At 40.9% G+C, this 16,724-nt stretch overlaps 1 protein-coding gene across 4 annotated transcripts; it reads left to right on the forward strand.

Annotated features, from left to right (window-relative positions):
* The first annotated feature begins 4,776 nt into the window (after window positions 1-4,776).
* LOC116045300 (oxygen-regulated protein 1) lies at window positions 4,777-16,315 on the forward strand. Of its 4 annotated transcripts, XM_035998047.1 has the most exons (5): window positions 4,815-4,980; window positions 6,806-7,442; window positions 8,197-8,353; window positions 8,762-13,575; window positions 13,678-16,315. In XM_035998047.1, the coding sequence occupies exons 1-5, from the start codon at window positions 4,970-4,972 to the stop codon at window positions 15,547-15,549; spliced, it is 7,491 nt and encodes a 2,496-aa protein (XP_035853940.1). In that variant the 5' UTR covers window positions 4,815-4,969; the 3' UTR covers window positions 15,550-16,315. The 4 variants fall into 4 exon arrangements, with proteins under 4 accessions (XP_031148758.1, XP_035853941.1, XP_035853940.1 ...); XM_031292898.2 differs by having other exon boundaries at window positions 4,777-4,984; window positions 8,762-16,315; XM_035998048.1 differs by lacking the exon at window positions 8,762-13,575 and having other exon boundaries at window positions 4,803-4,980; window positions 15,913-16,315.
* The last annotated feature ends 409 nt before the right edge of the window (window positions 16,316-16,724 follow it).

Raw genomic sequence — 16,724 nt, forward strand, 5'->3', positions numbered from 1 at the left:
AGAGGAGTGCATCCGTCAGCTGTGATAAAAGATCAAGTACTGTGCATGATTTAAATATGAGTTATAAGAAGATTTTGAGCAACAGCTACTTCGTCACTGTGAAAGGGCCATTGTAGCACATGGGAAGACAGCAACAGTAACTATAACAAAGGCATCTAAAGAAAAAGAAACACAGGACATCACAGGGTGTAGGGGGAGTAAGGACGGGTAGACTGAGTTAATGCATGTTTATTACAAATGCAAGGGTAGGCTATACAAATGAAATAGCAGCTGGGATTGTGGCACATTGTATCTTTTGGACAGTGTTAGGGCTGAAATTGTGATATATTGAAATGTGTGAGGTGTGGCAGATGCAACAAATACAGGAATTAGTGCTCAAAATATTCAAAGAATGGGACCAAGAGCTGTTTTCATATTGTAATGACACTGTGACTGTTATATGTCATCTTTCTTAAACTTACAGACATAGATTTCCCTAGTATTGAAAGCAGGATAAAACAAACTTAAACAGAATATCTTCCTGATTTGACCAAAACTGGATGTTAGTTAATAGTAGTAGTTTAAAAAATCCCTGAAGTATATGTAGCTGCTCATCTTAGAATATACTTAACAAAAACAATTACTACTTACAATATACATGTATACATAAATAGACACCATCTCCATTGAAATTGATGGAGGCTGTAACCTGTTTGTGAACCCTGAACAGCAGGAACACTGGTCTTTAACAGCCTACAGAGACAAGTCAAACAGTGGGCCACTCAGATTCACTACATCCTTTTGTTGTTGGGTTGAGCGAATGTCAAGGCCAGCTCAATAAGTCTTTATCTTGGCTCGTGTGTGTGTGTGTGTGTGTGTGTGTGTGTGTGTGTGTGTGTGTGTGTGTGTGTGTGTGTAAAGTCAACCCGTAAATAAAAGAGAGAGAAGAAATCATGACTACGTGCACATTGCTGTGTAAATGCACACTGGTAAATGTGTGTTTGTCAATGTGTGTGTGGCACACAGTACAGTACATGTGCTGTTTGCAGCGTCTGGAAAGTCCATTTGTGTGTCGGTCAGGATGCCAGTGTCTCACACAGGGAGGCCGCCTGTCTCGCCCTTCTCCACTCCACTCAGCTCTGTCGCTCAGTGACTAACCCTTAATCAGAGGAAGGTTGTCTGATGCGAGCACAGACGGATAAATCACTCCTCACCCTGGGCTGCTATCTGGTTCGCTCGTAGCCAGGTTGTCCCGTCAGCGGACTGGCCCTCTGCCCGGGACCTCCAAAGCTAACAGCCATGTGGTATTGAGCCCTTTGGTGAGGATGACCCTGCCTGCCACTGCCCTCTGGAGAATAATAGTCCACATTCTGTGCATATCAGTATTTATATTGCTGTTGAGAGGCTTTGCTGTTGGTATACTGCATCCTCACAATCTGCAGACGTTCAAAAGACACTAATCTAATCTGCCATTGTGTTTTGTCTTTTATTTCTTTGTGTAATTATTTTTTCAGTCCACACTGTCTTGCTCCTGTAGCCTTTATGATGTTGAAAATGTACTGGGTTTTTATTCAGAATGTTTTTATTGTTCTAAACTGCGCTGCCATTTTGGCCAAGACTCTCAAAAATATATACACCGATAGATACACCGAAACTACCGATATGGTGGATATGATTTGGGTTATACTTCATTTATTTGCTAATCTAAAATGAGGTGTATTGAGCTAATGCTGCTTCAAACGCATACAACTTTACAGCCTTTACATGCAGTGTAATTAAAAAAGATATGGCTAGATAGTCAGAGTTATTAAGAGTAAATGTAACTCAGTTTCTTTTTTTTTGTCTCTGTGTTTTTGTTTCTTAGATTGCATAAGAATGATACCTTTTGAAGGTACTTTATGAAGCATAAAGTATCCCAAAAAAGTGCAATACTTCAAAATGTGCTCAAATACTTTCCACCACTGCAATAACTAACCAAAAAGCCATTGAACAATTAAAGCAGATACTGTAAAGAGAACAAAGAGATTAAGAAAATGCAAATTAAGTGAAAACATTCGCAAAGCCTCTGACTGTAATGACTAAGAATTGTGGTCAGTTTGAGTGCAGCCTAATTGAATAATGTTCATATCAGTGAATGAGTGGGAGTGCGGAGTGATTTACCGCACAGAGGAGCGTGCTTATCTTTCCCTCTGTCCCATGCAGGAAACACTGGGATGTCACCTGGCAGATTAAAAGCTTGGCACAGCTGATACGGAGCGCTCAAAATGGATGGGGTGGGGACCTCTTGACTGCTGTGCGAGGGGTTTTGAAAGGGGAGGGGACAGGCGGTGGTGTGACCTTACAGTGCGAGTCCTGTTTGGCAGGGATTCATTCAAAATCTGGGAATTTCACTGGAAGTTAAGAGGGGAAAAAAGATATACCATCATGTCACTTGAATGGAATTTTGAATAGTAAGCATATTTTTGGCTCAACGTCTGCCAAGTTTTTTTTTTTTGTTCACATTAAATTGCCCTCAAAGGAAAAATGGAATTTATCAATGTTATTGTTTATATTCAATAATTGTGGAAGAATAGAGATCTTGGGTGCAAGTAAAGTTTAAAAAAGATATAATATTTGCAGGATAAGCTGCCGGGCTTTTTATTAAAGTGAGTGTTTAAAACTGCTGTTGGTCACAGTGCAGCTGTATCACTTATAATTTAATTCCTGACAGCTGCAATGCTTGGAATTTTAACCAGTTCTTACAAGGTCTAAAAAAACAAGCTGGACATTTTATTTCAAATGACAATACAGAGGCTAAACATGGCACAACATCAGAGCAAACTGCTGTTCTTTTCTATGTAGCCCCCAATGTATTTCTGCCCTTCAAGCAGAAGCACTCTTTGCCTCTCGAATTGAGGCAATACATGCAGACTGAAGAGAGGTGTTTGATGGGAACACAGGCAGACAGATCTGGAGGAGCAGCTGCATAGAGGACGATGGGCCAAATATAGAAAGGGGACAAGGGCCAAAACATATCACACATTTTTTCCCATTAACAGCATAGGTTTGAATCTAACTTGGCGCCAATTAGTTGCAGTATAGGCGCAAGGATTTAAAAATAGGGCATGGCAGGGGTGGCAATACACCCGGAACGCAGAGAGAGATATCTCTGTCATGGCGGAGTGTGATTTCACGTGTAATCATGTGAAGGAAAAATAACAGTATTCATATCACCAGCTGGTTCGTTATAACTCTGTGACAGGAAGGTTATGTGACAAATGGAGCTTCAGACATTTGTTACCTGCCATGCTGCTTTGAGTGCAGAGCTTCAGCTCAGGCCTATTTTCAGACTGATTTGAGTATGTTTGGCAGGATCTGTGCTGCGGACGGTATCAGTGTGACCATTCGTTTTTACCCGCTTGGTTTCAACATTTGCTTGTCTCTTATCTCTGGAGCGGGTTGGAATGAGGGGCATGCAGGCCTCAGGCCTACCTGTTTACTCTGAGGGCTTCCTCCATTGTTCCCCCCCAGCTTCCTTTTAGGGATATTTCACATTTTTGTGCTTGTTGTTTTGGGAACAGGTCATGGTCTAGGCACATGGGAGCCTCCTGTGGCATTCCTGAATATCTGTCTGGTTGGGCTCAGCGGGAATTCTTTCCTACAGCACATATGGTCTCTTTCACACACACCTGAGATATTTTTACAGCAATAAACATAACAGGAGGGTCATCACTTTATCCTTTTATACTGAGCTGAAACCTGATAACTTTTGTATATTCCTTTGATTCCTTAACTTTAGCCCCAGGTTTACTGCGGAATTAAGTCATCCCATGTCAACTAATCCCCTTCGTTACAGAAATAGACTACGTTCCGTCCAGTTTTTGTAACTGTTATGCAACTCGTGATAGTTCATGGTTAAGCATGTTCATGACCGGCCAATACCCTCAGTAATACAGTTCAACCCAATCTACTGGACTCCACTACCCTGCTTACTGAATTTTATTTCTAGAACGAGCACTATTTTGTTACATGTGTATTTTTGCATGGCCTATAAAAGCCTCCACGTGTGTTTACTATTGAAAGAATGTCCATGTTATTTTTAAATGTCTTATTTTATACTAACATACCCTGTATGTGTTCACACAGGGTCAAAGACAAAGCTCTGATATAACTTAATAATTGATAATCTGATTTCTTATTATTCAGAGGTAATAGGGTGAATGTTCACTCCTTTCATTGAAAACAAGTGCTCTTCTCTAAGGGTCCTGCGAATGGAGAGCTCCTTAATCCTTATTATCTAAAGAGGTCCTCAATGAGATTACAACCCTGCACGAATATAACAACCGGACACCAATTTACCATCTGCTGCCACTGGTGGAGAAAAACACTGCTCTCCTTTTAGTTCATATAACCTTCTGCAGGTGTAGTGTTGGGCTCTAATTTAAGCCTCAAATAAGAGCAAAACACAAGTACATAAAACATTAAATGATGGTTTGTTATACTGTAATGCAACTGGTCTTAATCACTTTCAAACTATGTTAGTTAGTAAATATTATGTTCGTTTAATATTGATTCCTTTGTCTTCTTTTGCCACTTGTGTCTCATGTAAGAGTGAATTTTGGGGGGGATTGTTTTTTTTTTTTTTTATAGTTTTGGTTTTCGCAAAAAAGACCCCCATTGACAATATACTCCCATGGGAAAACTTCTATACAAATGTGTTTCTGGCCTATTTAACATATAATATATAATGAATAAACCACAGGTCCTGAGTCCACCTCTTCGCTCTGCTATGACAGCTCTACGTACATCTATGTGACACACCTTTCTGAAGAGGATTTCCAAGCAATGCACTTGCAGTGCAGATTAACTTGGCGCAAAGATTAAGCAAATTAACCAGGACGGTGCCTCCAGAAATAAACTGTTGCTGTGCAGTTAGTTTGACAGCAGCCATTATGTACAGTAGAACACGGAATAACATTTCAAGGATCCTTTCAAAACGGTTGGGAATTTCATGATGCCGACGTAGGTGAGTTTACTTTCAAATCCTGCAATTTTTGTATATTTATTTGCTTGTTTACTGCCTCCTTTTTAATCTGTATTTATGTGTTACACTTGCAGCATTATAAATTCCATTACCATATATTCTAACCACATTTTGTTTTGATTCTGTTACCTACAATTACTACAAATATTCCATCCTGAATAAATAAATATATGTTGGTCTTTTAACAAATAAAATGAATACTGCTGCTGCTGCTGCTACAAACTACACTAACTACTAATACTAAATAATATATTTTAAAATATCTATCAACTTTTACATTTTAAAATGAAATATCACAATTTGTCACTTTCAATAAAGTCAGTTTAAAGAAAAACTCCTGCAAATTATCACTTAATTTTTTTAAGCAATTTAATATTCAAAAAGTTTTGATTCATAGAGAAGTGCTTTGAGACATCAGTTTAGTTATGTGATTCAATATAGGCTTTCGTCTTTAATAAGTCATATACATTTTTTGATTATTTTATAAAGATTTTCTACCACTTAAATGTGGTATACAATTATTTTAATACTCTAATAAGTATGGCAAAAGAAATACGAAAACAATCTGTCAAACATTTCTGTATCACTTATTAAGGGCTCTCCTGTGTAGTTAAAACCCAGCTAATCAAATCATTGACGATGCCAATCATGTGGCAGGTTTCCCAGAAATCAGGTCATTTCCGTAATGGGCACAGTTCACAAAGTAAACAACATATGTTTGCAGGACGTCACTCAACTGTTTTCACATCAGCTGTTTACACATTATGAACCACTGAAGTTTTCTTTCAGATGGTGTTATGTTTGTGTGTTAACCTAATCTGGCTCACCTGATGTACAGTGCTGGGATAAAGCCTGACATACGGCGCCTGAGAGACGCCATATCATACATTTGCCAAACCATGTTTTACTCTTTGTATGATTATTTGTTACTGCATCACTAGTCTCGCATTGCCAGACCTATCCCAACAGCGATGACAGCAATACAGTATGGTCTGGCTGCACGGGGAAAAATGCTCTGGATTGTTTGTATTTATTCTTTTAACCAATCACAATAATATTTGTAATGTAATGTATACTTTATTAATCCTGCAAGGGGAAATTACAATGTTTTCACTCTGTTGTTATTATACACATTTCACACAGGCCTGAATTACACACACATGCTCAGTCCCTATATACTCAGTACACTAATGGAGAGATGTAAGAGTGAGGGAGCTGCCCATGGAATGGCGCCCCAAGCAGTTGGTGGTTCGGTGCCTTGCTCAAGAGCACCTTGGCAGTGCCCAGGAGGTGAACTGGCACCTGTCCAGCTACCAGTCCACCACCATACGTTGGTCCGTATGGGGACATGAACCAGTGACCCTCCGGTTCCCAACCCAACTCCCTACTGACTGAGCTACTGCCACCCCCGGCGTTAAGCTCAGGGTGCAGCGATGGTGCCATAACAAAATAGATAGCAGAGATAGCTGGAGGGGAGGAGAATGCGTGACATCTGGTGCGCTTTTGTCAGGCTTTATACCTGCACTGTACATCCGTCTAATCATAAAATTAGACATAACAAATTGTCAATATCTGTGAGGATTATTGTTTACTGTAAAATGTGTAATGTTTTATTTGTAGAAGCAACTTGAGAAACCTTTTGGGGCTCCTCACCATGGATTCTGAGGAGGAAGCTTTTTTACTAGGAATTCACCATTTATTTTACTGTCTACCACACAGAACATCAACTGGGAAGCATAAAGGGGAAAACCTTTATGTTTCTACTAAATATCTAGTTCTTTACTTCTCTTTTTTCCCTTCCAGCCAATCAGCGATGATGAATGAGACAGAGTTTCGGAGGATCCTCCCTGACCAGTCTTCGGGCAGTGGGCACACCTTTAGCACCCCACGCACCTCAAGGATCATCGATCCTATCCTATCGAAGAGAGTCTGCTTCTACAAAAGTGGAGATTCTCAGTTCAATGGCTTGCGCATGGTCATCAACAACCGCACCTTTAAAACATTTGATGCGCTCCTGGACAGTCTTTCTAAAAAGGTTCCCCTGCCGTTTGGGGTGAGGAACATCACCACGCCCCGGGGGGTTCATGCAGTCCATACTTTGGATGAACTGGTGGATGGAAAATCTTACATTTGCTCCGACAGCCGTAAGGTAAAACCGATCAACCTAGCACTGGCCAGGAAGAAGCTCCCGCCCTGGTACAACGCCAGGCCTGTTAGTTCCCGTCGTCGGACTGTGCAGCTGGGCAGGTCTTTCCCTGGCCAGAACATGTTTGTGCGCACACCAAAGAGGCTACTGATTTTTCGCAATGGTGACCCCACTGTAAAACACACTGTGGTGCTTCACAAGAGGACTACACTCACTTTTGAGTCTATCCTGGAACATATTTCAGAGCTGATCCAATTCCAGGTGTTGAAATTACACACAGCGGATGGCAGACGTGTGAGTGTCCTCCTCTGTCAATACAACACAATTCATTTCTAGGAAGAAGAAAATAGGAATTTACAAGCACTACAGACTGTTTAACTTGCTAAAAACACCATAATATATTCACTTAACCTTCCCTTCTAATGCCTAGAAATCAAAGAAAACTGAAAGCCTGTTGTACAGATTAAATGAAAAACTGAATGACAAGGTTATTCAGGCCCAATCTTAAATGTGAAAGTACCCTCAAGTATAGCCTTGTCTTGCAAAACTATGATCATATTATTACATAATTGTTTTATATCTTAAGACTATATTTGAATGGATACGTAAGTATATATCTTTGTTACATTTTTGTAAAGATTTTAGAGTGCAAAAAAATGTACATTCCCCTAAAATTAGTCTGTTCAAATACAACGTAAATATATAAGTTTTAGGTTTTGGTAGCGTCATTATTGCCCCATAGAGGACTGGCTGGAACCTGGCCTGTAGATAACCGTCACATGAGTAGAGAAAGTGTTAATCTTCTTAAGTCAACCTAATACATAGAAAAGCATTCTGGGATACTGCACGGTAAGGCTTTAGGTCAATGATCTCTTATACATTTAGAGTCAGCTGGTATGGCAAGGTGCCATCTTAACAAATAATACATTTCATTTAGACTTGTCATACATATAGATGCAGGTTATTTGTAATTATATCACTTGCTAACATATGTAGATTCAAGATTGTTCTATTCTATCTATTCCATCATTTTTTTCTCTGTCTGTAGGTGGATAGTATTCCAGGCTTGATATTGTGCTCTGGGACTGTAGTGGCTGTGGGTAGGGAGCCATTCAGGCATGCAAACTACAATGCACAGAAATCACCAGCTCCAACAATGCTGCCGACCAAACGAATGGGTCACAGAAGACTAAAGGCGTTAAAACGTAAGTTTACTTAAGAATTTGTTTTTTTTTGGATTTATCTCTAGTCAATCATTTTGTTTTGTTTAGTTGCTGGGAACATTTATTAAATGGACACATACAACATGTCTGCAATAATCTACCTGCTCTCATGGGATGAAGATTGGCAAAGTGCTGAGGAAATGATATTATGCATAATACCTTGGATGACCTACATACCCTGTATACGTGGCTGTCAGCTATTGTTCTTCATTAGCTGTGAATAGTTGGACTATCTTTCTAACTTTTTTCTCTCTTTCTTCTCTTTTCATGCTTCTTGGGTTTCCTCTTCAAACTGCCTGCCTAACCTCTTTAATCCTTGCCTGATTTCTACTTTATTTTTCAACCTGAACATTTTTTGTACCCTTTTGGCTCTTTTGACTGACTGAAAAGGTAAAAAGAAGTCACTATCATACACTTCACAGTCAAGAAATTTCTCCCCCTCATCGGAGAGATACATTGTGAATCGGATCCATAACTCCATTGCAGGAAGTTCATGCGACCTACCCAGTCACTCTGTCGAGGTCGAGTTGGAGTCAGGTCGTATGCTGGAGTCAGTACCAGAAACACCTGACACCTGCCTTGGCGTCGGAGCTGAAGAGCAGGAGAGCCTGCTGCCCTCAGATGATGACATTGAAAAGTCCTTTCGAGTGAACCAAGATGGTAGTATGACAGTGGAGATGAAGGTGCGGCTGACAATTAAGGAAGAGGAAACCATCCATTGGACGACCACTCTGTCACGCTCAAGTGTAGCCAATCAGCTAAATGGGACCTGCTTACCAGAGCCTGAGGCAGAACAGGAGATAAGCTCACTTAAATTAAACTCATTAGATTTACAAAGTCCTGCTGCCTCCATCGACACCATCAACAAAACTAAGGATAACAATGACGAAGATCCACCATCACTGGGCAATAGAGCTTTCAGTGAGAGTAGTCATGAAGAGGATAATATCAAAGTACAAACTGATGTGGTGTCCCCTAGGAGAGCTCCTACACCGGGGCACAAGCAAATTACAAAAAAGCAAGTGGAGAGCCTAAAATCAGTAACGGCAGAGGGGATTCAGGAAGGTACGATTGGTTCTTACTCCTACAGAGAGCGGACAGAAAATGGAGCCATGACAGAGCAGTACTGCATGGTCAAACAGAGTAGCAGTATACCAGTGCCCAAACCTAGAAATCTTGGCTCTGTCGATGCCAAAAATATAAACAGAAATGTGTCCACATTTAAATCAGCAGGGATGGCTGAAATCCAACAGATTGAATCCAGTGGAGAGGAGGTCACTGAAACGGTCTTACATGTATATGAACAGCAGACCTACCTTTGTTCACAGGGTGTGTCTGCTTCTGAGATGCACTTTTGCAGGCCAGCTACTTCAGAAACTGGACAGCTCTCCTCCAGTAATGAGTTTGAACCCCAGCTCTGGAGACCATCGACAGCTTCTGAGTCAATTAGCATCTGGAGAACTGAGAGCATGTCAGTAACACCTGATTTCACCTTGCCTTCACTGAGGACTGGTGCAATTCAAGCAACAAATGCTCAACAACAATTCCCAAAGCCCACTAAAGGCAAAGACAAGCCCCAACAAAGAGAAGTCAATAAAGATAAGAGGCTTTCCCCAAAACCCAAAGCAATCAACAAACGTGTTCAACGACTTATGTCACCAGGGAAAAGACAAAAAGAAAGTTCTGCAGGAGCAACCAAGAAAAGTAAGAAAGTGAAAACTTTCTCCAGTGCTGGGTTCATTAAGAAAATTTATGGGAATAAATCAAAATCAGCAAAAAGAGTGATGAAGCTTAAAAAGGTACCAACACAAAATGACAGGGGTGTTACAACAAAGAGCTCACAACTGTCTAAAGACACAATACAATGTATTCTCAAAGACCCAAGCATACCATCAGCATTGAAAGAAACTATGAGTGAGACAGTTCCTTTTGAAAAAATCTGCCTGAATGTTGCTCCAAATGATGTAAGCCAACCACGGGGAATACTGACACGGCAGACATCAATGCATCAGGAGATAAAGAACGAAAAAGAGTGCTGTGAGATCAGCAAAAACATGCCACTGCCTGCTTTTAACTCCTCTAGCTTTGTTACCAATGAATATGTGGAAAACTGGCTGGAGAAAGCCCACCTTAACCCCACAGCCTACCCAGATGAGGAAAGTAAAAAATTAGAAGCAGTCGTTCTTGTACAAACAGAAAGTGACAGCAGGTGTGGGGAGTCTGAAAATAAGAATGGCTTTATAATTGTGGCACAGGAGGTAAAGTGTTTAGACTACACATCAGAAATACAATCTCTAAAAACTGACCTACTGCCTGAGAATGAGCTAGGAGCATCTGTCAAACAAAAAATCCAGTCCTTTGAAAACAAATCGCCAAGTCCATCAATGGAGAAAACCCCCGTCAATCAGCAAATCGCCAATAATCAAACAAACACAGAAAACTACAGTAGTTTAGCTCAGAATAATATAGAAGAAATAAAGCCTCTCTCGACTCATAACTGTTCTGAAAAAATTCCACCTACTAATGAGATGGCAACAGAAATGCCATCAGACAGTGAAATAGAAAATAAATCCAATCCGATTAAAATGTCATTTCAAGAAGCAACACCTTCCAATACACTTTCAATGGATCTACCACCACCACCATCACCACCACCTGCTGAAAATACAGAGCTGTCAAACACTGAATACTGCAGGATGGATGCATTCTCAGTGGTCAGCAGCCCACTATACAGGCTCTCATCTGTTAGCAGTCAAACATCAGATAATAATCCATTATCCATCAGCCCTACATCTGACAAGGCCATATCACCTACCGACCACAGAATGGAAATGACAACATCAATTCAGACTGACATTCCTTCCACGCAGAGGAAAGCAACATTACCAAGAGCTCCATCTATTAAACGGGCCCCTTTGGTCAGTAATATATCGTTTGACAGGAAAATGTCTCTCAGAAAGGCTTGCCTGGATAAATATACTTTATGTAGTGATGAGACAAGCACATCATCTACTCCCGTCAACATAGTGGGTGATAATGTGCTGCCAAACAGCATCTGTTCAACAGGGACACAATGGCCGAGTGAAATCCCACCAGAAGAGACCCAGCAATCAAACGGCATCTTCAATTTGAAAAGTAGTCCGTCATGTTGTACTTCTGCTACTAGTTTAACAACTGAAGAGAGAATACCACCAGTTAGTATTTCATCAAGTGAGGCTCCAACACCAAGTGATCTTTCATTTAGAAAGACAGAAATGGATAGAACACCATTTTTAACTCAAAAAGAAGAATCTCCTAAACTCTTGGTAAAAAAACTTATGAGCAGTCCATCCCCAGAGAGAAAATCCCAAACCAAGAAATTCTCTTCGGAACTTTCTCACAACTCTCCAAAGTTATCATCATTACATAACCTCCTACCGGATAAAACTATGTCACCAAATATTGGAATCCGAAGAGATGCAACACCAAATGCTAGCCCTTCCTCTGAAAGAAAGCTTTATAAATCTAAATTACAAAAGAGACGGTCTCCATATTCTCAGTCTCTGGACATGGGGTCACCACCTGTCAGACACCAGTCAAGTGGAAAGTTGCTCCCCAGAAATCTCTCATCAGACAATGCATCAGAGCCCACAAATAAGAAAACATCATCCCAAAGAAAGCATCACCAAACACCACAGTCAATAAAATCAACAGCTGAACTGGACAAAACACTAAACTGTAACACTCTAATGCCATTGAAAGCTAATCAGAGTGATGACAATAAAGTGACAGATGACCTTATACCAGCAGATCAAGAGAAATCCATAACACAAATAATGCCACAGCCTTTAAACATCGCAAATCAGCCAAACATAAAACCTGTGCTTGAGAAAATTTGCTACTCAATAAAGTCAATTAGACAAATCACACAGAACAAACGTCCATCGTGTCTGGAAAAGTCCAACAGCCTGCCTGACTTCTCCTCTCATGTGGCCTCTACGTTTGGCTCATCAACTACAGCTCTTCTTGCTTTCTTGTCTGTGATGACCCTAAAGGAAGGCCTAACTAACCTAAATATGGATGAGCTGAATGCAAACAATGTCAGCTGTGCCGAGGCTTTAAAAATGATTGATTCTCTCAGAGAAATTGCCAGCATTGAGGATTCCCATGAGTTAAGAGTTAGTTTGTCCAATTTACAGCAGTCAGCTTCGAAGCAGCTCCTGCAAAGTTGGAAGGGCTTTCAGGATCTCAGCAACAAATGCAAGAGTCGCGGCTCAACACCGAATAATCCAGAGCAAGAATGTGTGACTGAGGCCAGTCCTGAAAAAGACTGTGACATTGACAAAAATGTCATTGATGAGATTGTGAATCATCTTTACATACCTGAGAAGCTCAAGGAGGAATTGACCTCTCTTTCAATGGGTGTCAAAAGTGACAGTGAAGATGAAGAAAAGCTTGAAAAAGCGAAACCAAAAGATAACAGAAATATATCCGATTTCTCCAAAAAAGATGTTAATGTCAGGGATGTTACTCAAGATGAGAAAGCTAATGTTGATGTGAGCTCCATCATTAAAAAATTCACAGACATTAACCAGCCAAAACAACGCAGCATGGGTAGTATAACTAAAGACAGCCTATATGGGCAGAGTGGTGTGGCCAAATGTCCACCAGCTGAACCTATTGATAAACCGATACCTGAAGCAAGGCAGCTTTACAGCTCAGTGATTTTTGCAAAAGATAACGAGCAGCAAAGCCACAATGAAGAGCAAGAAAAGGCTAAAATGAATGGAGTACTAAGCAGTAAGAACCGTTTTGAACAAGACAGCCGTATCTCTGAGGTAGAGGACAGACACATAGGAGGTAATCAGCTGCGGATGCCCAGTGAAGAGAGTATGCCTGAGAATGAGCTTACCCATGATGACGAGTCAGGTTCAGATGAGAAGGGGCAAAACATGTTAAGTGCCATTAAAGATTTGGAGCCGAATGCGAGCTGTAAGCAAAGTGTATCCAGCTCAGAAGCAGGTGAGCAACATAGTTCAGAGGAATCAGACGTTGAATGTGAGGAGATACAACAGGAGAGCAAGGCTAGTGACGACTTGTCCAACCATGAAAGTCACTCTGAGGAGGAAGGGGAGAAGCAACCATGCTCAGATTACTATGTAGAAGGGAATGTAAGAGGGAAGGAAAGAATATCGAGCCCTGATAGTCAAAACAAGATGTCAGAGGTTGAATGTCAAGCAGGCTCTTTAGGACCGAATGTTAGTGTTGATAAAAGCACATGTAACTCAGATGTAGAGGAGCCATCTTCAGAGGAAGAGCAGCCTGAGGTTGACTGTCAAGCAGGCTCTATAGGACCAAATGTCAGTGTTGATGAAAGCACATGTAACTCACATGTGGATGAGCCATTCTCAGAGGAAGAGCAGCCTGAGGTTGAATGTAAAGAGCTAAAGGTTTTTACTGAGGTAAGTATGTCTGGCAATGAGGTAGAGGAGGAAGAACACCTTGATGATCTTTCAGATCACAGAGAACAAACTAAATGTAAACATACACACATTTCTGAAGAGACAAAAAGCCAGAATACTGTAGAAGGGGATCTAAGCAATTTGATAGAAAATCAGGATTTATATACGAAAAAAGACAATAGCAGTTTCATAAAGTCTGAAAGTTTAACAAAGAGTTATGGATTTAATGCCGATGAGGATAGTGGGAATGAGCACAGCAGCTGTGAAGAACATGCAGAGGTAGAGCAACCAAAGGTCGAAGATGAACAGACCAACAGCTTGCATGAAGAAGAATTAAGCTACGGCAAAAAAGAGTCCAGCTCAGTAGAGGAATATGCCAATATGGACAGATATAAAGAAAAGAGCTTAACAGAAGACCTGAAAGCTCCTCCAGTGGCAACACAGTCGAAAAATACAAAATGTGAAAAGGCTGTGGAAAAACTCAAGCATCAATCTGAAGCAATAATATCCCAATCTGTCGCAGAGAGAGTAATTCTTCTGGAAAAACAGGTTGCCAATGCCCAAAAGACAACAGAAAGTTCCGCCACAAGACGTTGCTCACAAAAAAACGCCCCTCTTGAGTCGGACATTGAGGATTCACCCTCTGAATCGCCCTCATCTCAGTCGGCTCCCTGCACCCGATCAGCTCGTCAGTCGTCATTATCTTTTAGCTACGATTCCTGTGGCGTTATAACAACAGAGCCTGAAAGCAACAGGGTCAGATCCATCAGGCAAATGTTCCTGGCAAAGAGTGCCACAGATATCCCACACGGACCTGGACGTTTCCCGAGCCAGAAGATATCGGAGCGGTCCGAGTTACGAGCAGAGACCTCAGCTAGTGGCGGGTATCAGTCTCTGACTTCAAGTGAGCTGTCTAGCAGCGAAGATGATTCAGCACGGAAATCCATCACTAAAGGCTTTGTGAGAAGAACAATTGAAAGGCTTTATGGCAAGAAAGAAGCTAAACCTGATGATGAAGCAAGTGAAAGGCCCTCATCTGCGCCAAAACAGAAAAAGAAAGAACATTCAAGCATTTTCTCTCACTTCCATAAAGCCCAGTCCAAAGCAATGTCTGAGCTGTCTTACTTCAATTCCTCTAATGCACTAGACACCTTAAGTGAAGCAACACATGTTGCTTTTAATGTACAAGTCAGGCCTGAAGAAAGTGTCCCTATTAATAATGATCAATGGCTCCTTAGAGAAAACACACTGATCAGAAAGTCTGTTTCAGACCCGGTTGGAATAAACAAAAACTTAAACTCTCCTCAAGGCGAAGGAATGTGTGAGGATACAGAAGAGAACACATATTCCCTTTTCAGCACAAAGTCTGAACTAGAAGACAAGAAGTCGTCTTTTTCAAGAAAGTGCACCTACTTTTCTTTGCCCCATTCTAGTGACTCATATACATGCCAGGATGACCTGAGCACCGTTAGCAAGAGCAGCGCGAATTATGACAGTATCGTAGATACAAAGGACAATTCAGAGGACACTAAAATGTGGGCAGAGAGGAACGGCACACTGCCCTGTGTTGGTGTTATTGACTTTAAGATGATGGATAACAAAGTGCACCCGCTGACAGAGCCTCCACCTGTAGTTGTGCAGCCTGGGAAAGGTCAGGGTGTTGTGCGCAGGATCCCGGAGCCTGATATGTTGGACATACTTTACAATTTTTGTGGTCAGAATTGTCCCATCCTGTAAGGACATTTTATCTTTTTTTAAATACAACCACAAAACCAACACTAAGGACTTTTCTGTCTATATATGTCTACATTGTTGGGCTACAGCATAATATATTGTCTTTGGTGCCTACATTTTGATGTTGCCATAGCCTTGGCATAATACACTATCATGTCAACTCATTTGAGCCAAATGCTGAATGTGTTACATGCCAATGGATTCATGTTTATTCAACCTTCATACTTTACCATGTATGTTAAGAGCTTGTGATCAATTTATCAGTTTATGCTCCTTGTTTAAAGTGGAAGTGAATTTTTTTCTCTCCTAACATTGTGATTGTGTATTTGCCACACACACTCCAGAGCAGCTCTTTTCTTTTTATAGGTTGCCTGTCAACAGATCAAGTACCCAGAGCATTACTGTAATCTTGTTTTAAAACTCTTAAAACAGATCCAATGTCCCGCAGATGTCATGCAACAAGGCCAATCCCCACTGCACTGAATAAATGGATCAGTTTGTGGTCCCATCTCAGGTCTGGGATAACGTTCAGGTGTGCAAATGGTAGAAATTGTCAGTAAATACTCAGTCTGATGCTTGATTTAATGTCATATTGGTTGTCTAAAGTGTAAATAAGACGTCATTGATTTTCACTAAGTAACCATAGCTTAATGCATATCTACGATAACTTGACCTTTATAATTAGGATAGGTGGTTCTATGGTTTCAATGTGGCAGCTGTGACAATTTTGTGTCTTTAAATTGACGTGTAAGAATAAAAGTTTGTGTTTACAAATGTTGGGTATTCTCTTTTACTTTGTGATGAGTTTTCTACAGACTAAATCCAGTCAAATATCCACAGATTCTCGATTGGATTAAACATAATGTCTATTCAGTCTCAAAGGGAAAATCAGATGATTGAGATGATCCTAGTGTCAGTGAAAGTCAACAGGCCGAGGTGACCGTTGTGTTAAAGATACCTTAGGAAGCTCAGCTCGGTTGTTTTCTCCTGCTGATTAGTATCAGATCTCTGAGGAGCTGTTTTCTCACTCTCTGCCTGAGGAAGTATCCATGTTGTTCTTAGGCCGTTTTGTTTCTCAGAAGCTGCCATCGAGCTGGTCCGTGTTGTGACAGGAGTGTCGAGGAATGCACTAAGAGGAGGAGGAGTTGGGGAGTGTTTACATCTGCAACTACAAAGAA

The sequence above is a fragment of the Sander lucioperca genome, chromosome 23, assembly GCF_008315115.2.
Source record: "Sander lucioperca isolate FBNREF2018 chromosome 23, SLUC_FBN_1.2, whole genome shotgun sequence".
Classification (NCBI taxonomy): Eukaryota; Metazoa; Chordata; class Actinopteri; order Perciformes; family Percidae; genus Sander; species Sander lucioperca.